This window comes from Brienomyrus brachyistius, chromosome 5, assembly GCF_023856365.1.
Source record: "Brienomyrus brachyistius isolate T26 chromosome 5, BBRACH_0.4, whole genome shotgun sequence".
NCBI lineage: Eukaryota > Metazoa > Chordata > Actinopteri > Osteoglossiformes > Mormyridae > Brienomyrus > Brienomyrus brachyistius.
In genome coordinates this window covers 17,551,571-17,576,192 of record NC_064537.1, presented here as the reverse complement: position 1 = coordinate 17,576,192, position 24,622 = coordinate 17,551,571, and the positions used below count along the sequence as shown (strand labels likewise).

Below are 24,622 nucleotides of genomic sequence, written 5' to 3'. Positions count from 1 at the left end.
TGCAGGGTTGTGGGTTATATTCTCACCCACAGCTGTGTGTGTGGAGTTTGCATGTCCTTAGTGGGTGTACTTCTGACTCTACACTTACCAGTGTGTGTGTGTGTGTGTGTGTGTGTTTTCAGTCCCCACTGGGAGAAATTTTATTTTATAAAAATTTGTGATTGCAATTAAAAGACTAAAAATGCCAAAAGACTTGTATATTTGTTTGGTAACTTATATGGTTAGGCCTGGGTAGGGGTTGAGGTTGTCATTACTGGGATTAGGGTTTTGCCCATAGAAATGACCCCTGCTTTTTGTCCTGTAATTTACGCTCACTGCGACCCTATACTGGAAAAGTGTTTACCAGTGTTGAATAGAATCATAAAGCGCTTTACTCTTTCACCGATACTTACTGCTGCTGATTAGGGGGCAGCAGGTGCAGCCTTGTACATCTAATATTTCCTGTGAATCGTTCGGCTGTCCACATGTAATGTGACGTTGACAGTGAGACATTATTGTCACATTACACTTGAGCAGCATTTCTAAAGAACTTTGGAATATAATAGTGTGAGAATGTGATATACTTTTTGCACTGTAACAGGTAGTTTGTTTCTCAGCCTCGTTAGAGACGTCGAATCGGTTAAATTGTGTAGAGTTTGTTGCACTAGAGAATAAAAAAAAATGAGGTGACAATTGGAAGGTCAGACCTTATAATTATATATTCTAGTTTGTGCTGGCCGCCTGGGGAATTACATTAATTTATCAATCTATAATCGGGTGACCGAAAAATAAAAGCCTGGTCTGGCACAGAAAAGCTGAAGATTAACGTCCCATGAGAACTTGTGTCGGTCTCCCAGAAAAAGTGCTTAGCCTGAAAGTCTTATATAACATTTGTCTTGCCGTTTTTCGTTGACAAGCTTTACTAAGTAAATGGATAAATACCGTAAGTTAACCAAAATGTCGAGGGTTTGGTGATCTCAGTGGGGCAGTATTCTGGAGTGACGTATTTTGCTTTTAAGTCCCCTGTCACCTAACCCACTTTCAAAGAGCAGCTGGCACTTAACGACCTATAATTAGCGCTGCCGGGGTGCTGGAAAATTTAGGGAGATGGAGCCGGAGGCGGCGTAAGTGCAGCCTGTCTCTCGCGATCCAGTAAACCGGAATACTGTATATATAGGGCAATCTGCAGCGCGCTGATGAACCGCGTTCGCCGGGCGGGAAGTCAATGGGGAGAAGCACACTGCAGCAGCGTTCATTCATACGCCTCACGGGCACGGAGCGCTGCAGTGTCGCAGTGAGACTCCCCTCTACCTGGCAAGGAGACTGCGGTACGGGCGGCGTCGCCCGTCCGGCGTAACGGCTCAAAGGCTCGCAACCTGGCCGCTGAAAGCAGCTAGTGCAGGAGCTTCCTGTCGGAGAAATAATAATTAACTTTTGGAAACGATAGTTTACGTCGTCGAAGTGAGACATAATTTGGAAAACAATGTTAGATAGAGGGGGCGGCATGGTGGTGCAGTGGTTAGCACTGTTGCCTCACACCTCTGGGACCCGGGTTTGCTAAACTGCCCATAGGTGTGCATGTGTGAGTGAATGGTGCGTGAGTGTGCCCTGCGATGGGCTGGCCCCCCATCCTGGGTTGTTCCCTGCCTCGTGCCCATTGCTTCCGGGATAGGCTCCGGACCCCCCGCGACCCAGTAGGATAAGCGGTTTGGAAATGGATGGATGTTGGTTATACAACAACCTAAATGTAAATGAATTTTAATACTAATTCATAGAAACATGTTTTTTTTTTTTTAAAAAAAAAAAAAACATTCTTTAACATATTTTATTCATGAGAACACGTTACTGCCACAGTAAAGGGTAAAACTTGGAAAAAGAAAATACCGTGATATACTGTGAAAAAATACAGTGATACAATAGTACGTAGTCCTATTCCAGAATTACACTTAATTGCACTTGGTCCTATGCCTCTCCATCTGTAATACTGTCATTTTAAATTTTAACTTTTTAACATATTTTTTTTGTGGTAACAGGGTTGAGACAATGAGCTTGCCCTCCTCTGTCTGATTTTACTTGACTCAAAGAAAATTTGTTAAAAGAAGAGAGCTCTTGTCTTTTCACAACCAACTTAAATAAAGGTAGAAGATACAGTACAAATTCCCGGAAACTATGCAACTTTTGAAACAGTCCCCTATCTCTTTGGGTTGTTTTCATGAAAATTACTAAATTGTTGTTTAACAACATTTTTCACATACTACACATGAAAATCATGAGTAGTAAAAGGATGGTTGAGGCTTCATACAAGTTTAAGTTTGTATATGGTAATTTGACTTTTTTGGCCTCAAAAACTTATACTGAGGAACAGGCTGGTTTTACATTTTTTGCAAGTTGCTTCTCACAAAGTTTAAATTGCTTTAAAAACAACAAAAAAATAATGTTTTTATGCAAAAAGACATTTCAGGAAAATGCAATTAGAAAATATTTGATGTTTATTGAGGTTTACGGAGAAGTGTTTTTTCTGTGGGACAAAACAGTTTTTGTAGGTTCTTTTGGGTAGAAGCATAATGTGTCACAAAAACATTCTGCTATTAAAAGTCAGACAAGACTGTCTTGGAATTTTGAATGATGAGCTAGAAATAGAACGCAACATTTTTATAAGCATGGTGAACTTATGGTTAGAAATGTTTCCACAGTCTGTTAAATGGTGTTTTAAGACTATGAACTCAATATTTTGCTCAGTTTTGCACAACTCAAGCTAGTAAGATAATCCTATGAAGGGGTAAGAAATCTCTCTAGGTCTCTCTCTAATGTCACAATGTCCTGCAAGCAGCAGGAAATGATGCAAAAGTCTGTTCTGGGTGTAGCAGTTGATGGAGGTTCACAGATTGCTGTGATGCGGTCTCACTTCTTCTTTCGATCCCGTTTATAGACTCAGCTCAACATACTACCTTCTGTAGCAATGCTGAATTTACCATAATATTGATTAAATTTCACAGCTCAAAGGCAACATTGGAACGCAGCCAAAAATGCTGGCTTGAACTATTTCATCATGAGGCCATGGAGCTGACTTTGCGTTTGATGCTCTGGAGCATGTTATTTGTCAATGAGGAGCAGCCCGAATTTTATCTACCAGTGAAGCATTTCATGGCTAAGCACTGGGTTGCTTAGCCAGCTACAGATCTCAGTGTCTAACACGTATTCAGCTGTGGTGAGGTGTCATTTGAACTAAATCACTGCTTTACGTTTCAACGTTAATCTTAAGAAGATTGCCTTCTATTTGTAGCACATCTGTAAACAAAGCAGGAACCTAGAAATTATAGCTTCTCTGAATATCTAAAGAGGTAAGAGATGATTTGCAAAATCCCCACTAATATATTCTATGCAGTAAAAAATAACATTAATAAATTAGCAGTAAATAATATGTCTTTCATTTTCGATTTTTATCCATAGCTAGAAGGAAAATACATACTGAATTCACTTGTTTCAGAAATTGTCAAGACCAAATTTATGTCCATAAAAAAGTCTTTTTAAAACCCCTGCTCTGCCATCTCAGATGAATATACACCGTTGGATTGTTGACAGTATAAACAAGCATATTAAGAATAATCTGAACTTTGTGTTCTTGTTAATTAATAATTCACCATGAATGTGGTACCGACGTTTCAGTACAAGGCCTTCATCAGTATGTGCTTGTCAAGTATTTTGTTTAGACCTCCTAATTTTGACTAAAATAAATTATGAAAATGTCCAGTTAAATTATCAAGGTTATAAACCATAAAATCATAGTGTTCCTGTGATGACTGATGACAGCATTCCGCTTCCCGTCCCAGAACTCAATGAACCTGCCACCAGACAAGGTGAAGCTCCTTTGCCAGTATGACAACGAAAAGAAGTGGGAACTCGTCTGCGACCAGGTGAGGAGCAGAAGATGTCCGTGGGAAATGGGACTGAGTTCAAACAGCAGTTTGCGGAGCCGCCTGTAATCGATATGTGAGGAATGTGACGCACCATGCCCACGTTGCCAACGTGTACATCCTGGTGCAAGCTCCCTTGTGGCTGCCACGAGGCCTGCCTCATGCTGTGTGCCTCATAAATATTTTAAATTGCCATGGTAACTGCAGTAAGCCAGCTGACTACCTGTGGCACAGACAGTAGTGTCACATATGCACTGTCACCGTGGAAACACATGCGGGCAATATTTTGGCTACTGTTCCCTCAACTTTAGCTCTCAAGAAGATGACTGCATTAGCACACGGCTGAATATTTATAACTGCAGAGGGACTGTGAGGCTTGCTATTATGTCTGACCTCATGCATCGGTCATTTCCGAGATGGGCTGAATAGCTAAATAAACAAAAGTGAGGAATAAGCACATATGTTTAGTCCCGTATGAGTGAATAGCTTACCACTTCATTGCTGACACATCAACGTAGAAAAAAAATCAGTTTTCAACACATAATAATAATAAATTGACAAACACAATGTCTCCATGAAATGGCAATACTGCTTCAGCTGACTACACGTTTCTGGTCATCTGCCATCGGCAACAGGAACGTTTCCAGGTGAAAAACCCCCCCTCGACATACCTGCTAAAACTGAAAAGCTACCTGGACCAAGGAGTCACTCGGAAGGTAGGTCCCCCTCCTTGCTCATCAGCTATGGGAAACTTCCCCCATGTTAAAGACTACCATTCTGAATATGCTCTGGGTTTCAAAAGCTGTTTCAATACCTCGAATGATCCAGAACATACTGACTGAAAAAAAACACGTAATGGACTCATAATAGAGATTTCGCTCTGGAAGTTAATTAGAGTTGATGTTAGTCTCTGGTCTGACAGTTTTAAAATAACTCTCCCACAAATTGGTCTCCTGAGTGTTTTCTAGACTGGCTTTGGGTAGAGACCAATAAACTCTATTGTGCTATTTTTAGTTAAGCTTACGTGCTTAAATAATAGCAGATTGTGGTGATGTATATCAACAAGTAAACAGAAGAGCAAATTTCCAATACTTACTCAGTCTGTTTGTTGTTTTTGAGATAAGATCACCAATGACCTAAAGTCACTCTTCTTCATTATATGTTAAAGTATTGTAATCCAACAAAGAATTTTCATAAAATTTGCAAAATTCACTAAGTTAATATACATTTTCTCAAAAAATGTATCCCTTAGACTGAGTGAGTTTTGGAAATTTGCATTCCAACTGTGTCATGAATAATTCTAAGGAAACTGTTGGGTTATAAGTGAACAGTAGTAGGTCTAAGGTTGCCACCACCGTTGTAGTTCTCAACGGTGGTGGCAACCTTAGACCTACTACTGTACCATAACCAACATAACCAACCTTAAAGAAAATATTCAGTTGCAAACCATATTTTGTAAGAATGTCTTTCATGCAGTAATATCAAGCTAATCTCCAGCTAATCAAAATCCTGATTGCGATTTTTTTTAGCTGGTTAATATGGAGAGTAACAGATATGACTATAATACTATTACTTGATTTAAAAAAAAAAAAAAACTTTTTGTATAATTAGTACTGATTGTAATAAACTTCCTTATTTCCTTTGAAACCATATCTCTTGACTTGTACTTCTGTAAATTTCCTTTAGAACTTTAAAAAAGAAAATGTTCTGACAGTCCAAATAACTCACATCTGTTCTGTCAGTTTAAAAGACGTGCCCAGGAGTCCACTCAAGTCCTGAGGGAGCTGGAGATTTCTCTGCGGACCAATCACATCGGGTGAGGACCTCCTGAAACACTCAATGCATCAGATTGCTTCCTTGCACCAATGAGATGATTTTTAAGTTGGTTGTCCATGTTCCAATCTCACAGCTATTGGCTTCTACAGATTAACTCAAACCTCAGTGGAGACTAGAACCACAGAGGAATACTGAATATCACATCATGCATACAAAGAAAACATGTTGCATGTTAGTTTATTCTGATAAATCATTCCTGACCATGTATGATGTCTTACCGTGAATCCTCTCTCCCTTAGCTGGGCCAAGGAGTTTCTCAATGAAGAAAACAGAGGTCTGGATGTGTTAGTGGATTACCTGTCCTGCGCCCAGTCTGCTGTCACGTAAGTACTGGTCTCAGCAGGGTTAACCTCATGCAGGGTCATGCCATGTTTTAACTATCGTACACACCAGCATGACTAAACGGGTGTGAGCGGCAATAGGGGCCTTGTCAAGCAGAATGTGACGGTCTAGCAGTTTCCACCACTGTGTCATCATGCTGCAGGCATGACATGGACAGTGCAGATAATGGGATTCTCCCAGGGGACAGAGGAGAAAAAATGACAGAGGTGTTATCCAAGAGCGCCACCAGCTCACCCACCCACAGCGCCCCCAAGGCCACGCGTACTCTGGCCATCCGGTGAGTGTTCCCCCCACCCTGCCGTGATGCCTGCCTGGTTCCCGTGAGGAGAATCGGAAGGCTACAGAGTATGTTTTCCTACTGAGTAAAGGCTGCAGAGAGGTTACTGTACCTTGCTCAGTCTTGACTCTCTAGCAGGCGTCTGTATGCTGCACTGCCTTGGAATGTTACTATGATGGAGAGGTCTGGTCGCTTCATTTCACCATGGCACCTAGGGCCCGAGCAAACTGACAGTTTCCTACTATACCGCTTATTCAAAGTATTTTAAGGAAGCAAAAATTCAGATAACTGGTAATATGTAATTGATGAAGTTGAATTGAAGTTCAAAAGTTAAACAGACAGCCAAGTTTCCCCAAAATGTAATACATTTTCAGGTCCCCACAAAGGCCTGTGAATGCAGTCAAAATACTAAATACTAATACTAAACTACTAAATATTAATAGTAAATTTTCTATGGTTACTTATGGTTAAGGTTAGGGCTGGGTAGGGGTTAAGGTTATCATATTGGGATTAGGGTTTTTCCCCATAGAAATGAATGAACGGTCCCCATTTAGATAGGTATGCGCGTGTGTGCCTGCATGCATGCCTCTCTGTGTGTGTGTGTGTGTGTGTGTGTGTGTGTGTGTGTGTGTGTGTGTGTGTGTGTGTGTGTGCGTGTGCGTGTGCGTGTGCGTGCATGCCCTCGCGCTGGTGCTCAGGTATATGTTGGGAATCTGAGTAGAGAACCTGCTGCTCTTTGTATAGACATTGGTGCACAAATAATGTAGATGCTCCGCATTCCTTTAGGACCGAAACCTGCTGCAAAGATATTTAAACTATGTGAGGCCTTCATAGATTTTTATTTGGATCAGCATTTCTGAGACAGAGAGTTGACGTTGAAGCCTGGTACTGGCAGTAAAAGAGATCTTATCTGAGGATCCACGTGGCCTGATAAGACCTTTAAAACAGTGTAAATCAAATAGAATCTTAAGAAAATAATAAGAAATTGATACACTTACATTTATGGCCATATGGGTTATTTGCCCATGTTACACTAAACTCACTCACTAATCTGTCTCTGTGGCCCCATCTGTCTTTCTTTCCCTCTGTCTTCCTCTATATCTCCATCTTTTTGGCAGCTTCAACTCCCTGCACAGCAGGAGGACCCTGAGGAGCTCACGCATCATCAGCCAGAAGGATGACGTCCATGTCTGCATCATGTGCTTGCGTGCTATAATGAATTATCAGGTACTGTGGGCCGTGCCTTCCGCTTGACCTATAACGCTTTGTGTGGCCACCAGATGCTTATTGTACCTGATCCATCGATCACTGATATTCTCTTTATTTGTTTGGGTTAGTTGAACCTCTATCTTCAGATAAATTCACTCTGCAATTGCCAGGAATTATTGACTAATCATTTCTCTCTTCCAACAATGAATGCTGTAATTCATTCAACAAGCCCAAATGAACAAGAAATATCTGTATGTTCTATGTTCCTGTCAAGAAGCACAAATGTTGTTTAATATGATATGGATCTTCAAGTGACACGCCTGATTTAATGTGATTCGAATCACACAATTTGTCTTATGAACAGTTCACTCAATAGCAGCTGGCATGCTAACCAGGCTGGACAGTGGGTAGCTGGGACCAGTTTTGAGAGACTCTCCCTCTCCCTCTCTTTTTTGGTTTATCTTGATTCCCTGAACAAGTAAACAGTTTGCCAACAAATCAGTAACTCTGGCTGTGCTTTGCCAAGGCTAAAGAAACACAATCTCACACTCCTGACATTAGTGTCAGATACTGAATAACACTGAAGTGCTCTGCTTGTAATTTTTAAGGGTATAACTAAGATTGAGTGCCCATGTGGGAATTGAACTTTCGCTATACTGATGGAAGAGTAGAGTCTGTTATCTGTGAACATAAAGCCTTTCTGACAGCACAGGGATCTCTCCACAGTCTGGCTTCAACCTGGTGATGACCCACCCGCGGTGCGTCAACGAGATCACACTCAGCCTCAACAACAGGAGTCCAAGGTGAGGCGAAGCGCATGCTCCTGCCAGAGGAAACCCCTTGGTGCTTCCCCAGATCGCCCTCTTCTCTGCTCTCTGTGTGCCCTCATTTCCTCTACTGGAGGAATTTTCTATGGTACGTTTCTGTATTTTACAGAGTTTTGTGGAGAATGATTTCAGATAGTAAGGCTCCAAGGCCTCTTGGTCAAAACTGGGGTGATCTGATACCTTTATCTGGCTCTACCATTCTCTTCCGCCTGTCTACAGCCAACTTTCTGTTCCTCCTGCTTCAGCAGTATGACACTCTCTTCCCTTTTTCATTAGGGAAATCCCCTAACTCCTGGATTCTCAGTTTTCGTCTCGCTGCAGTGTCTCGTCATTAACATTACTGGGAGCACATTTTCCGCCTCCCTTGACCAGCTACAGTGTGATTGATCTCATGCGCCCTGCAGGACGAAGGCTCTTGTGCTCGAGTTGCTGGCTGCGGTGTGCCTCGTGAGGGGAGGGCACGACATCATCCTCAGAGCCTTCGATAACTTCAAAGAGGTCAGGAAGCTTCTCATTCACCTCACAGCCCAGTCTGGGCCCCTCCTCTAAGCCCTGCACCCTTTTCCAGGGAGTAGGGTGCTGGGAACTGGATTCCTCAAATCACTGCACCCCCTTTGAGACATTGATGCAATCCACCCATTGTAAGCACTATGGTTTACTGTTCATAGCTTCTCTCCTTGCATCACCTGCTCTGTCACCATTCTTGCTTGCTTGTATTTTCAGAGTAGGCTTGTCCCCTTCCCCTTTTTCTGTGGTTCCACATGGACAACGGAAGACGCATTTCTACATCTAGCGGCTGCTCCGGCTGTCCAGACAGCTGCTCCTAAGCTACAAACCGCGCAGCACTCAAAAATGCGCCACATGCTGAACTTGACATCTGATCACACTTTTGAGTTATCTCCACCATGGTTCCACTGGGAACTCCTGCTAGCCGGAAATGCTATAAATTAATCACGTCCGGAATGATCATGGAAGCCGGAACTTGTACGCCTTTCCATGTACACATACTGCAGCTACCTAAAAACCTGTTGCCTCTTTTGACAGACAAAACATTTTGTCTTGACGTGTCATGACATTTCCTAATGCTGGAAGGAAACTTAATGTAGGGTTTATTTCATTCATTCTTAAATTACCCCCCCCCAAAGCCTCCAGTTAGCTGTCAGCCCTGGACCATCAAACTGCAGTCAGTAGCAGATGATGCCCTATAGGCATTAGGGCTGCATGGTTGAGGCAGCCTCACAGCCAGCATTGGTGCTGCCTCCACCCTCAGCCAGCCGCCGTGGCTCAGCCAGGATTGCTGGCCGCACTGCACCAGGGCCGGGTCTCAAACCCAGCCGTTTCTGCAGCAGTGGCAGCGGGTGGGGCCTAGTCAGCGTGGCGTGTATGGCGTCTGTTTCTCGCTGCGGCACCTTGTGGGTATTGTTTGGGTACTGGCTGGCGGGTGGAAACGCTGCATTATTTAGAATGTGATGTTGTTGCATGGATGCGGCAGGGCAGACATTTCTGTATAGATGGATGTGGGGGTGTTTCCTGTGCTGTGTTAAACACTGAGACTTAATTAGGATCTTGTGAAGGCGATTTCATCCCCTTACTCATCTCCCACTGTCACTAATATAACTATTCATCCCGCTGCATGCCAATGACATACACTGTAACGTGATTGTGTGTAAATACATGCAAACCATATATTAATTCAATCCCATCAGTTTCTCGGTCAGGCTTGGTATGGGGATGATATCAAGGAATTCTGATATTTCCCAGGATCTTCCAGGTTCCATCTTAAAACTGTTACAGATGGAATTAGATAGTTTGTGTTGCAGCTTTACAAAATGAAAAACAGCATTGGAATCAAAATTTCATGACCCATGAGTGCGCATTAAGCGTTTGGAATTTCATAAGCAGTTGTACCTGGGATTTGCTGCCACCTTGTGACCACCTTGGCAATTGCATGCCGGTTTCGTATCTTTTTCAGGTATGCGGTGAGAAGAACCGCTTCGAGAAGCTGATGGAGTATTTCACAAATGAAGACAGCAACATAGACTTCATGGTAAGAAATGTAGAGCCAGTCAATTTTTAAGGAGGCAAACATTAACAAAAGGCGCAACATTAAGGACCAGTGGTTAAAATGACAGGCATCACTTAAATTACAGGAATATTGTAAGACCTGGTCTTGTGAAACAGATATATGTGTTAGAGGGATGGGAGGAAAGGGTAGGGAGAAGCAGAGGAATGAAAACAAAGCCAGCACAAGGGAAAGGGGGAAGAGCAAGAGCTGGTTGTTAGGGCTTGGGCATCTTCCCCAGGGGTCAAGGGACAGAAGTTCACAGGTAATCACTGGGGGTATGATATGGCTGGACTGAAAGAGCATGATCACCACTTGGTTCACCCCGCCAAGGGGTGTCCACTCCCACACACAATGCCGCAGTAATTGTAAGTGCCTTCCCCCCGTTCCCATACAGGTTGCATGTATGCAGTTCATCAACATTGTTGTTCACTCAGTGGAGAACATGAACTTCCGTGTGCACCTGCAGTATGAGTTCACCAACCATGGCTTGGATGAGTACCTGGAGGTGAGCACCCGTAACAACCTCTATCCCAACTGTGGGATTATAGACGCTGTAGAAGAATGTGACACCATGTCCTTTGAATCCACAGAGTACTTCTGCAGATGAGTAAGACATTTTCATGTCCCTGATATGTCATGAGGATCTACCTGTGTGTTTATCTCTCTGTCCCCAACCAGAAGCTAAAGTTCACAGAGAGTGACAAGCTGCTGGTGCAGATCCAGGCCTACTTGGACAACGTGTTTGACGTGGGAGCACTGCTGGAGGACGCCGAATCCAAGAACACTCTGCTGGAGCACATGGAGGAACTTCAGGATGTCAATGCCCAGGTGACATAGATAGATTCATGTGTGCGCAGGCGTGTAGAGATCCTGAGGTCTGTCATGTTGCGTTTCATAGGATCTTCAAGCCTGACTGATTGTATAAGACTTCCTACATTCTAGCTCAGCACCAGGCTGCAAGAGAATGAGGTGGAGGCCATGGAAAAAGTGGCAGAGCTTGAGAAGCAGCTCATCCAGTCTACCAAGGAGGTAGAGATGCTAAAGGTAAAGGCTGAGCTCAGCAGGTTTCAGCATGCATAATTCTTCTTAATCATGTTAGCATGTTAATAGTACATGATCTAGGACAGGCAGTGTTTCATCAAAAGATGGCTCACAGTGTCATTGAATATATACGATACACCAGTAGGTCTGTTGTTTGTGATTTATAGGAAAGTCTCCGCGAGTCGTGTACGCAGGTTACATTCCTGCAGCAACGTGAACGTGAGAAAGAGCTCGACCGGGAGAGGGAGAAGGACCGCGAAAGGGACCACAAGCAATCCTCCCAGATCTCCTCAGATCTGGAGATGAAGGTCCAGGAGCTGCAGGACAAAGGGCTGATCCGCTTGGAGCGCTCAGCCTCCGGGAAGCTGGACATCCACTTGGTGCCTGTCACCGTAATTCAGTCTGCTCCTGAGCCTGCCTCTCCCACTGGCCAGGCTCCGCCCATCACTGAAACAGGTCAGCCACCAACTGCATTCATTGTTCAGATTGTTTTATGAGGTCCTGTACACAGTTTGAAATAATTAACACCACAGACAGTTGCGTGCATTATTTAAGACAAACAACAAAAATACTTGTACAAATGTCATTGTTTTTATTGGGCATCAGTCAGCGTCTATTAATCATATTAATTATACCAAATGTAAAAATATTCTGCCTTGTTTTTGTTTTCTACAGATTCACCAGCACCCATGAACCTGACTGGCGGTCTAGCAGCCCCACCTCCTCCCCCACCGCCTCCCCTTCCTGGAGCAGAAGGACTCCATGTGCAGGGTCCTACTCCACCTCCTGCACCCCCCCTGCCGAACTCAAGCATCCCACCACCGCCCCCACCTCCACCACTGGGTAGCCCTCCGCCACCTCCACCTGGATCTGGCCCGCCACCTCCGGGAGGTCTTCCTAGCACTCCAGGTAGGTGCGGCATTATTTCCTTTCGGTGATGTTCTAACTCATACACAGTCTGATGTAAGCATCAGAATAAAGCTGACGTTAGATACCTTTAGTGTCTGTTCTCCCTCGCAACCTTCACAGGAACTAAGTGTAAGAAGACCATCCAAACTAAGTACCGCATGCCTCTGCTAAACTGGCAGGCCCTCAAGCCCACCCAGGTGGCCGGTACCGTCTTCAACGAGCTGGATGACGAGAAGGTGCTTGGGGTAAGGCTCCTTCTCTCACTGCCTTCAACAGCCATCTTCTAACTGCCATCATTGCTATACCTTGTTCTGGAATATGGTAGCTTGACTCTATCTCTCCCGTGCATCTACTTGCCTGTGGTAGGAGCTGGACATGTATATTTTTGAAGAGCAGTTTAAGACCAAGGCCCAGGGTTCCCCAGCGGAGCTGAGCACCCTGAAGATGAAGGTGTCCCAGAAGGCTCCCAACAAGGTGTCTCTCATTGAGCCGAACCGGGCCAAGAACCTTGCCATCACCCTGCGCAAAGGGGGCATGAGCGCCGGGGAGATCTGCACCGCCATAGAAACGTACGGTCACCATGTTTCCGCTAGCTACTTGCTGGCATCTCATTTATTGTACTCAGCTGTGAAACTTAACAATGCTCCTTATTAGGGTCAGCTCCCCAATTCATTTATGAATGAGAGACTCTGCTATTAGAAATAGTAATTAAAATAACTAAAGAATAATGGCCTTTCCTATCTAAGGCTCATTTGTACTTTGAACGGCAAAGGGAATGTTGCCAAAACTGGTGACTACTTTGTCAGTTCACTCTTGCACATTCTCTCTAACCACCGTCGCCTTGTTCATCTCCCATCTCCAAACCTCCATCGCCTTGCTTACTGTACCTCATCTTCTTTTATGTCTCTTTCTTCAGGTACAACCAGCAGTCTCTGAGTCTGGACTTCCTGGAGCTGCTGGAGCGTTTTATCCCGTCGGCGTACGAGATGAAGCTGATCCAGAACTATGAGCGGGAGGGCCGGCCGCTGGATGAGTTGTCGGAGGAAGATCGCTTCATGATGCACTTTGGGAAGATCCCTCGGCTGGCCCAGCGCATCAGCACCCTGACCTTCATGGGCAACTTTGTGGAGAGCGTGCAGCTGCTGCAGCCGGTCAGCCTGGTTTCTGTAGTTCACCTTCTGCTTAATTACATTCCTTTGGGTCGCTAGCAGAGATCCAGCATAACACCATTAGAAGTGCAACAACAGGTAGCATGTAGGTTAAAATAACACGCACTTCCCACAATGTAAGTACTGATACACATTTGTTATATCTTAAAGAAGAGATGGCAGTAAATTATCCAGGGGCAAAAGTTAACCCTGTAAGTTGTAGGTAACTTCCAGAATGGGTGAAACACTTCATTAAACATTTCAGCTCATTTCAGCAGTTGTAGGAGATTCCGCTTTCTGCCATTGTTGAGGAAATGTCATGTGAAACAATAGCATTATGTTCTACATATGGTAGCTTGAGATGCCTCAGCATCTTACTCAGGCTGACATTTTTTAAAGTTTGGCGCAATGATAGAGGTTATAATGGCTGAAGCAGACATTATGATTATTAGTTCTGTGTGAAAGCTAATGGTGTTATGCTCCAGGCCCCTCTTTATATATTGGAATGTCCACTGTTGAAGAGGGATGTTTTTTTTTCTCAGTTACATTTCATCCCATTGATGATCTGTCACATTTAATGTGGGAAATGTGTGCGTATTAAAATGAATGGATGGAATAATGATCCAAATCTCTTTGCTTTCCTTTTGCGTTCCAGCAACTGAATGCTGTCATTGCCGCATCAATGTCTATTAAGTCTTCTGCTAAACTGAAGAAAATACTGGAGGTAAGACACGTCCTCTGATGGGGACTTTGCTGGACTCAGACATCTCATTGTCTTCCTGCTGAGATTACTTGTGATTCTTATTCCCTCAGATCATCTTGGCTTTTGGGAACTATATGAACAGCAGCAAGAGAGGAGCTGCCTACGGCTTCCGGCTGCAGAGCCTGGACCTGGTGAGACGCCCAAAATGTGCTGATGTGCAGCCATCGCCACGTCGCTGCTGCTTTCCAGTTACTCCTGCTGCCAGGGTTGTAACCTGGAGGTGCACTGAAGAATGTAACATGTACAGTTGTATGTTAAAGGCTGCCAGAGAAACTTATGTTAAATGCTATTTATCTAGGCAGCAAGTTTATATTTTCTCAGAAGAAAACACAATTTAACACTGGAATACATGCAAATGCATGGTGACACAATAAGAATTCACTTTGTTTTCATAAAAGTTAGATAAATTGTTCAATGGCTAGAAGAACGCAGCTTTGATTCCTAAACACCAGCCATTCCATATATTTCTTAAATTTCACCACCAGCTTCATGACGCGTTGATTAGCCATTGATGCATTGAATATTAACACCAAAAGCTGGGATAATCTGAGATGTCTAAGCTTTTGACAAGCACCATAGTTTTACCAACATAATTTAGAGATATTTTTAATTTCTGACGGGCACAGTAAGGGTCTGGATTCACTGGTGGACCACTGCTTTACAGGGGCTCTAGAATACACAAAATTATGAATTTTATTGAATGAAGGGGGTCCAAGGTACTATTTTGTGAGGGGGCCGAGAGCTATCCACACCTCTGTTTGGTATGAAAGCTCATTGAAATCCAGCTGGGTCAGCAGACTAGACATTAACCATGTCATGTGCTGTATTGTGGGCTTTTCTCTGTGGATTATGAAAAAAATATACAATTTTGCTCTTTCCGAAGGTTATTTATCATTTCTGATGTATGGCGGTACAGTAACTGTGAACAATATGGATTTGAGCCGTATCCACCATATCAGGCTGGGAGTTGCGTGGTGGATGCATCAGGTTGGGCTGGTGTGGGCGTTTTCGGGGTCGCACTAAATCCCAATGTCCATCATCTGTCGTTCGCTTCAGCTTCTGGACACTAAATCCACAGACCGCAGCCAGACGTTGCTGCACTTCATCGTTAACATCATCCAGGAGAAGTACCCCGAGATGCAGTCCTTCTACTCTGAGCTGCACTTTGTGGACAGGGCTGCTCTGGGTAAACGTCCATCCACAACACACACACATGTACTATTATAATCATCTTATAATATATTTTTCTCCGTTCCAAAGTTTCACTCCTTTGTTTTTTAGTTTTAGCAGATGGCTGAGCCCATAACAGGGCTCCTCAAATCTGGACCTCGATTCCAAATCCAGGCCATGTTTTCAGTTCTCCCATAGTTTAATATTTAATACCAGGCTCACAGGCAAAGGAAGGCTGGAAAATCAGGCCCTTGAGGACTGTGATTTGAATAGCCCTGGCCTATAACTTAAATTATTTGGTAACACTTTACTTGAGGTGACACTAATGCAGTAGTACACTCTTACTTATTAATTAACCAGGTATTAATTAACCAGAAACTAAGTGTTCGTAAATGGCATCAGTATGTAACTCATCATTAATCAAAACAGTTCACGTACTTGATGCATTTACTATATTTGTTCATGATTTGTACTTAGTAACTGAGTAGTGACTGAGTTACTAAGTTTCTTGTATCCCCTCAAGTAAAGTGTTGCGAATCATTTTAATGGCTGAAATTTTATTTGTAAAGCTGGTTGCTATTGAAACTTTTGTCTATTGTAAGTCTCGGTCCTTATGCCTTTTGACTTTAGCCTTGATTTTGCTTTGCGACCTTTCCTACCTAATAACGCGTCGGTTTGGAAGTAGCAAGGCTGGTTTCACTCTCATAGTCTGATGATCACCTAATGTTGTAAAAAATCCAATAGTGGACCTGAATAGTGGAAAACTATCACTAGTATAACCGAGGGGCGGCGACCTGCACCTTGCGAGCCACGTGCGGCTCTTTGATCACGAGGCTGTGGCTCCTCTCAGAACAATAGAGGCATTTACATGCATATAGCATATTATGATAATACTTTCATAAATATAAATCATTTATTTATGGGTTAATATTATTATTTTTCATTTCGATATTTCTTCAGCTATATGTGAATGAGGCAGTTCGTTGCGTCAGTGATTTAAAACTGAGGGCCCCCAAAATTGTTTTTCTTGATTCTTTGTAGCTACATGAAGTTTTGTTTTTGTGTTAAATGCATATATAACGATATCGAATAAAAAAATTGTATCTCAAACCCTCTTCTCTATCCATTACGGCCCTTTGTAAATCTTGGGTCAGACATTTAGGATAAAATGGCTCTTTGCGTTAAAAGGTTGCCAACCTGTAGTATAACCCATAACTTTATTCATGGTTGTGACGCTTCTGGACTTTAAATCGAGTCATTCTTTGTTATATATATCTTGAATTATGAATCTGTCTTTGTACCAGTATCCCTGGACAGCATCCTCCAGGATGTACGCTCTTTGGAGAGGGGCATGGAGCTGACGCGCAAGGAGTTCATGATGCAAGACAACAGCCCAGTGCTCAAAGAGTTCCTGAAGAGCAACAGTGAGCTGCTAGATAAGCTGGTGGCAGACAGCAAGACTGCCCAGGTGAGCTCCTTGTAGCACGGTCTCCCAGGCTGACAGTCTCTGTTGGAGAAACCCCGCCCCTGCCAGGCTGACAGTCTCTGTTGGAGAAACCCCGCCCCTGCCAGGCTGACAGTCTCTGTTGGAGAAACCCCGCCCCTGCCACCAACATATGCTCTGATACTGGGCATTTCTGGGCTGCCCCAGGAGCCCGAAGGTCCATTTCCACCTCTGAGGATATGACTTAGAACCCTCAAGAAACACAAAGGCCAAAACAGTATCCCACAGAAGCAATGAGATAAACAAAAATCATGCTTTTTTTTGCTGTCAGCCCCTTTAAAAACCTTTCAAAAAAGAGTTGGCTCTGGTGTGGGAGAGTGACTGTTAGCACAGGGTCATCGTCCCTTAGACTGAACTAGGGCATCAATTGAATATTCTCTTTGGTTTGATTTCATAACAGCACTGGAAAGAATTTTGGATTTGCTAATGAAATGTAAAACTGTGCTTAAAAAAAATAAATCTGAAAAATATATATCCGTTAATAATTATCAGCGCTAGTCAAAATACAATGTGCATTTTATTAGGTTTTAATTTAATTTTAATAATGAATTATTCCTCAATATTTAATTTCCCTTAATTCACACAATGACTGATTAATTTTAATCAAGAATAATACTGTTTAAATTTTCAGGGCACAAATTAATAAAACCAGGTTAAGGATTAAGAGAAAATGCTTCTGTTATCACATTCACATTGGGAGCCGTATGCTTCAAATACTGGGTTTAGTTTTAAGCACTTGAGCACCTCAGTGAAATGAGTCGCCCCCGTACATGATGTAGCAAAGCTTTGTCTCACACCGCGGAGGTCAATAATGTGTTAATGAGAGGCGGAAATCTTAGAAACTTCCTTGACTTCCATGGCCAGGCTTTGGTATCTAAGAGAGACTCTCCTTAAATTTAATGCTATGTAGGTCTGAATGTCCCCCCCCCCATGTTTGTGCAGGAAGCCTTCGTGTCGGTGGTGGAGTATTTTGGGGAAAACCCGAAGACCACACCCCCTTCCATGTTCTTCCCCGTCTTTGTGCGTTTCATCAAGGTGTATAAGGTAAGAGGTCGAAGTGTGCTGGACCAAACCACGGGTGATTCTTTGATGATGTTAAGGTGGGGAGGCCATACGGGCTATAATTCATGCAGAGGGGCCAACTAATTACAGTGGTACCTGTACCCACGAGTGTCTGAGGCCACGAGTAACTTGAGTCACGAGCATTTTTATTTAATAAAATCTCACTGTACCCACGAGCCATGTTTGGAGCCATGAGCAGTACCGCAAGCCCGCCCACCTCGTTATATCTATATGTATAAACAATGGGGAACAAGGGAAACTTGCCCACGCGAGTCAGCGGTAACTTTAGTTATAAAAAATATCTATTTAAAATATCTAAACGCAGTTCAGTTGGTGCTGATAGTTTCTTTCGATTGCTTCAGCTGGCTCATTCTAACAGCTGTTTTGTGTTGCCGCAACATGCCACCAGGGCCGTGCTATAATACGTATGTTTACATCAACTCTTGTAAATGTATGAATGTTTTTTTTTTTTTTTAAATAAATAAAATGCTTCCTAAAGGCGGCATGGTGGTGCAGTGGTTAGCACTGTTGCCTCATACCTCTGAGACCTGGGTTCGAGTCTCCGCCTGGGTCACATGTGTGTGGAGTTTGCATGTTCTCCCCATGTCGTCGTGGGGTTTCCTCTGGGTACTCCGGTTTCCCCCCACAGTCCAAAAACATGCTGAGGCTAATTGGACTTGCTAAATTGCCCATAGGTGTGCGTGTGAGAGTGAATAGTGTGTGAGTGTGCCCAGCGATGGGCTGGCCCCCCATCCTGGGTTGTTCCCTGCCTCGTGCCCATTGCTTCCGGGATAGGGTCCAGACCCCCCGCGTCCCAGTAGGATAAGCGGTTTGGAAAATGGATGGATGGATGGCTTTCTAAAGGTAAAACAGTCCTTATTGTAAGATATGTGCGTTACAATATGGGAAAGAGGTACGTGTCCTTCCCGCATAGGCTAACTGTTTGCCGTATCATAAGCACTGATAATTTGCCTTTTTTTCTACATTTTTATTAGTAACACGATTTACTGTAATATTTAGGCTTGTTTTTCAATGTTTTATTGTTAGCAACAATTTTTTATGCTCGCTGTACGCTACTTCGAGCAGCCTAGCCTACAGGACTTGGTCTCTTTCCTGTACGGCCATAGCGCAATTTTTGTGCATTTAAAGTGTCTAGTATGCCGAAAAATATGATATTCGCAATCAATACTACTTATATTGTCACTAAAAGCTCAATTATTGTGCCTATAAATGTTTTGTATGGGGTTATTTTGGGGCCGGAAAACCAATTAATCCCTTTCCCATTATTTCTTATGGGAGAAATAGTTTGTACCCACGAGAAATCGTACCCACAAGCTGTGTCTTCAAACCAATTACGCTCATGGGTACAGGTATCACTGTATATGTTTTGATTCGGTGATTGACAGACTGAGGATTCTCTGGGAGCCAATCAGCTTTGTGATTTAGGCAGCTATGGCCCCACCCATATATACAACCCTGGACACAATGCACCAGCAAGTGATTGTGCTGAAACTTAACTGTGTCACTTTTGTCAACCACAGCAAACACAGCAGGAAAATGAACAACGTAAGAGGCAGGAAGTCCAAAGCAGTGAGGACCCCAAAGAGCCACAAGAAAACAAGGTGATTCCAGATCGTACACCTTCTGCACGCTGTCTTGTTGATAATGTGTCAGCATGATCTCTGTCTACAACAGAGGTATCAAAAGCACATGTATTCTGCACTCAAACAGAGGTATAGATACATGTTTTTAAAAATACTCCAGTAAAAGCTGAAGTACTGACTTCACTTTTTTACTCAAGTTAAAGTGGAAAGTACAGGCTCTAAAACAAACAAAGTATAAAGTACCCTTGCAAAAGACAAAACCACCATTTTAGAGCGAAGCTGACTGGACCCCATGTCCAAGTGTTATGTCGAACGCAAGCAGAGAAAAATAAAGCCACATAAATACTTAAAGCTGCATTGGGTATTACCATCATTATACTGTACATGATGATTGCCTTTTTCCTAAACACATCATGCAAAAAAATATTATTGTACTATAAAATTTACAAACTCAATGTGCATGGTTTTAAAAAACTTTATTTGTATGCAAATATATCAGGTGTTTGGCGCAAGCCAGAAGAACTCGGGCACACACCATAGGAGTTCCAGAACCCTCTGATTAGCTTCGAAAGAAGCTGATTTTCAAAGTTCTTGGACTCAATACATGCCCTTTTCGGTGTGAATATCAGTCTGACTCTGCTGAACAGTCTCTCGCACGCAGCAGAGGCTGGTAGTGGAGGGTTAAGCCTCAATGAGGGGTTAAATACTAGAATAAGAATTTAGAATTCAGGGATTTTTGTTGACACACCACAGCACACAGTGCACAACAACTAAATGTGTCCTCTGCATGTAACCCGTATGTGACAATGTGACATAGCAGGGGGCAGCTAATTCAGCGCCCGGGGAGCAGTGCTTGGGGGGCGGCACCTTGCTCAGGGTACCTCAGTGGTGCCTTGCTGGTTAGGGATTCAAACCTGCAATCTTTCAATTACAAGTGTTCTTCCCTAAAGTCTCCGCTAACACTCTCACCAGTTTTATTAGACATTTTGTCAAGTTTCTTTCCCTTCAAGCTTCCTTCTTCCACTGCAATCACGATATCTTTTCCCACCGAGTTGCCGCCTGGGTTTAGTCTCTCTCTCTCTCTCTCTCTCTCTCTCTCTCTCTCTGGCTTTATCTTGTCTATCGTGTTGTGCGTTATGTACAAAAACAAATACACTAATGGGATTGTCTTTTCTGTGCGTGTTTTTAAGCCTCAACTAATCAGCCTTTAAGTTGTCTGGATGGTGCGCATTATTGATTCGGAATAGGTAAAATGCATGGCAAAATGCCCTAATAGACGTCATTTAAATTAAACTAAACGAGTAACGAGCCTAATTTGAAAATGTAAGAAGTAGAAAGTATTCATGCTAAAATGTGCGTAGTAAAAGTTAAAAGTTTGCACAAAAATAAATAGTCAAGTAAAGTGCACATACTCGAAAATTCTACTTTAGTACAGTAACTAAGTATTTGTACTTCGCTGCTTCTCACCTCTGGTCTACATCACATACAAGTGTGTGTTTTTATGCTACCTGTAGGTGACATACAGTACTACAATTTTGAATCAATAGTATTTTACAACAAAACCGGATTAGTGTCTCAGGATTTCTGCAGGTTAAATAAAATGTAAGAGTTTTCCGGGGATGTCAGTGTGTGCCATTTTGCATGAGGGTTCCTATACTGTCGTGAGTGAATATGGAAGGAGGTGCATGTCTAATGGAACGCTGACCCCTACCAGGTGCCTGTAATGCCTAAGATGCCTCAAATGGATCTAATAGCAGAGCTGAAGAAGAGGCAGATGAACCCCCTGGTGCGGGAAGGCAAGGATGGTGCAATTGAGGACATCATCACAGGTGAGAGCGGCCTCTGGGAACAGTGCAGGAAAGGCTTTAAAAGGACAGATTCAATTTATTAGATTGTTATTCTCTTAACTTTTCTTAGCTAAATTAAATTATCCTTTACTCTACAAATATATGAATCTATTATGTATTCTTTTTTTGTCTCCTCTCTGTTCTCAAATAATTTCCCCATCTTTATTTCAATTTTCCGCCCATTTATCTGCATGACTGTGCTCTGGCCATTCCATCCATTTCCCAAATTACCCATGAACCCCCATGCTGACGATGCACACTCACTGCATCACTCCCTTTGTCTTTTGTCATCTATTATTCTTGATTCTCCTTCTCCTTTTCGGCCTTTCATTTGGCTACTCCCCCCCCCCCCCCCCCCCCCCCCCCATGTATAATTCCCCTACCCTCCGTAACCATGCATTCCCTGCTCCTGCGGTGCCGGGTGTCCCAGCCCTCAAGGCAGTGCCGTTCACAGCCCGCTCTGGCAAGCGTTCTTCTCGTCTTCTCTGCGACTCCGGCTTCAGTGACGAGAGCCCCACCTAGAGGCGGCTCTGCGTCAGTCTTTTTCTCTCTCACTCCATAGGTATCTTTCTCTGGGTGACTGAGAGGGGGGAGGGCTCTGCTTTGACTTGGGGTAGTGGTGCCGAGAGGGGCGAATTCTGTACGTTTCTGCATATCACTGATATGTAGAGCAGAACCCAATAATTCTGTATGTGGGAGGGGCTAGCAGGTTTTTTCACATCCATTTCTCTCAGTGATACTGTCATTCTTTGAATTTGCAGACCTGAGGACCCAGCCATACAGACGGACAGATGGAGCACGGCGAAGTGGCAGGAAGAAACCCGGACAGCAGCTGCAGATCTCCCCGGACATCTCCCTGTAAGGGGCGCAGGCTCGCCCTCCTGCCCCCCTCCTGAAACGACCAATCACGAGCAGAGTTTCTGTTCTCTCTTGCTACTGTGGGTCACACCCACAGCACTCTCCTGAGCCCACACAGCAAGTCTCAGTATCAGTGACTGATGCCGCATCGTGGTTTTTATTCGTTTTTCCCCCACTACAATCCGCTGAAGCGGGTGATACAACGCAGGGCTCTCCGTAATGTGGCAGAACTCACTCTTTAAGTAGAAAGGGTACAGTTCACTGCTGGGAGGTCTGCACTTGATTCAGCAGAATATCCACCACTGGGCATGACATCCCAGTGAGACTCAGCTATGTCCAAAGACGTCCAATAGCATTTTTGGAAATAAGCACCTGAGAACTCCAGTCACTCTAATATCAGAAATCAAACACACTGATTACATGTGCTGCATCCTCAAGCGACTTTGAAAGCGTGTAGCTTGCAATAGCACATGCTTTATGACTATATGTCGTAAAAAACATCTTCTTGGATGTGTGTGTCTCAAAGACAAAGCAATTTGTGGAGCTCTACCATCAAGCAAGGATTCTTTAGATGAATGTTTTTTAATAGTGGTCCCAGGGACCTCGTTTGTGTGTTATTATGCAGCCAAGTTCTTAATTACAGTATGCTTGGGAAAGCTGTTGGGAATGAAAACAAGGGGTCAGATATGATACACGATAGCAGGAGCTTGAGGAGAAGGCACGTCTGGCCTGGAAAAAAAGTTAGATATCTTCTGAACATAATTTAATTTCTTGTATATTTTTCATAAAAGTGTTCACATTAATTGTCTACCTAATCAGTATTTAGTTTGCCACAATTACTTAACCATTAGTTATTAATCTGTTAATTATTTTATTGAGTAATAACACCTAAAACGTATTTTATTGTAAAAAAAAATGATGATGATAATGATGATGATGACACATTGCACCCCCAGGAAAATCCAAAGTTCTGCAGCGACCTGCCCATCTCACAATTCAGCCAACAGCTCCATTTAGTTAAGCTGCATTGATGAAGCATTTTGTGGATCACGAGAGCCTCTGGCACATGGCTAAGAAAGCCTCCTTCTTCTGACTCTTTGAAGCCATTTTTTTGTCTATGCTGATTATTCTACACATGACATCTATCCAGCTGTGAATTAAAAATTTCCATGCACTGTAAAAGAGACTGTGACACCTATACATTTGCAGTGCAGACAAAAAGAACACATTGTATCATAAAGGTTCATAATACGAACATACAGTTATTCTCATTTTACAATATATAGTCCTGTTTTATTACATTGACTTTGAATTAATAAAGTTTTTATACTGTCATGGAATTCGACACCCGTTTCTATCGTTTTAATGTCTTAAATTTAATTTCATCATTATCAGTCCCATTTTGCCGACCTTAGCTGGTATATGATAGTGTTGCAAAAACGTTTCAAGGTGTCAGTTCTGGAAAATATTTTTAGCATATGTCTAAGGTTGATTGTATGTCATAATGATAGCTGTACACCTACAGCCAGGACACCAGTTCTCAATACCCTGTCATGTGATTGTGGTTTACTTGGTGACGACAAAGCGGTGTGATCATCTGTACAGATTGGGCCCTGAGGATGAGGGTCCTCATCATGAGTTACTTCCTTGAACATTTGCAAAGAGTTAAACGGATTAGTGTGTCAGGATGTTTTGCAGGTAATTGCAGTTAAAATGTTATAGCATGTATATCACAAGCAAACATGTACTTCAATATTACTTAGCTTATTGCATACAATTATCACTTACAGTCACACAACAGGCATTTGGAATCCATGAAAAGATGGGCTACGTTGTGGTTTCCTTCATTACCAGGACCTATAATTATCACAAGAAGGGTATTGCATGGAAGTAGCTAAAGAAAGTCAGACTCAAACTAGCGCCATCTCTAAATTTAGCTTCATGTCGTTCCACTAATGCAGTTCAGCTGTAACTAATAAGGCTCATACAAGACAGACTTGCATAGTCTCACTTAGTGTGCACAAACAAAATTTTTAATAAGCTCAAATGAATGGATGAATAATAGATTGATCAAATGAGTTGGAGAGCATGTGAAACGAGAGCATGGAACAAACGCTGCTGATGGAGCTTTATGAAGAATACAATGATGTAATGGCTAAAAATGCAATACTGTGAACATAAATAAAGCCAGGGAGTCGGCTTCACAAAGAAATGCAGACAGACTAAATGCGTAAGTTATGCAAATGTTACAAGTGCCTGGTACAGTG

At 43.0% G+C, this 24,622-nt stretch overlaps 1 protein-coding gene across 3 annotated transcripts in view; it reads left to right on the top strand.

The window, feature by feature from the left end:
* The window catches only part of LOC125741876 (formin-like protein 1), a 38,751-nt gene extending 15,051 nt beyond the window's left edge, over positions 1–23,700 (top strand). For 2 of the 3 annotated variants that reach the window (XM_049013346.1, XM_049013347.1), the window contains 25 exons: positions 3,810–3,893; positions 4,529–4,609; positions 5,636–5,709; positions 5,969–6,052; positions 6,214–6,348; positions 7,467–7,575; positions 8,284–8,360; positions 8,789–8,882; positions 10,357–10,431; positions 10,844–10,954; positions 11,128–11,277; positions 11,392–11,493; positions 11,658–11,946; positions 12,166–12,399; positions 12,520–12,644; positions 12,766–12,968; positions 13,316–13,550; positions 14,203–14,271; positions 14,361–14,441; positions 15,367–15,496; positions 16,785–16,948; positions 17,927–18,028; positions 19,588–19,668; positions 21,365–21,479; positions 22,259–23,700. In XM_049013346.1, coding sequence (XP_048869303.1) covers positions 3,810–3,893; positions 4,529–4,609; positions 5,636–5,709; positions 5,969–6,052; positions 6,214–6,348; positions 7,467–7,575; positions 8,284–8,360; positions 8,789–8,882; positions 10,357–10,431; positions 10,844–10,954; positions 11,128–11,277; positions 11,392–11,493; positions 11,658–11,946; positions 12,166–12,399; positions 12,520–12,644; positions 12,766–12,968; positions 13,316–13,550; positions 14,203–14,271; positions 14,361–14,441; positions 15,367–15,496; positions 16,785–16,948; positions 17,927–18,028; positions 19,588–19,668; positions 21,365–21,479; positions 22,259–22,359 — 3,105 coding nt within the window. In that variant the 3' untranslated portion in view covers positions 22,360–23,700. Of the gene's footprint in view, positions 1–3,809; positions 3,894–4,528; positions 4,610–5,635; positions 5,710–5,968; positions 6,053–6,213; positions 6,349–7,466; positions 7,576–8,283; positions 8,361–8,788; positions 8,883–10,356; positions 10,432–10,843; positions 10,955–11,127; positions 11,278–11,391; positions 11,494–11,657; positions 11,947–12,165; positions 12,400–12,519; positions 12,645–12,765; positions 12,969–13,315; positions 13,551–14,202; positions 14,272–14,360; positions 14,442–15,366; positions 15,497–16,784; positions 16,949–17,926; positions 18,029–19,587; positions 19,669–21,364; positions 21,480–21,927; positions 22,074–22,258 lie in introns of those variants that run through there. The other variant, XM_049013348.1, reaches the window with a different exon arrangement.
* The last annotated feature ends 922 nt before the right edge of the window (positions 23,701–24,622 follow it).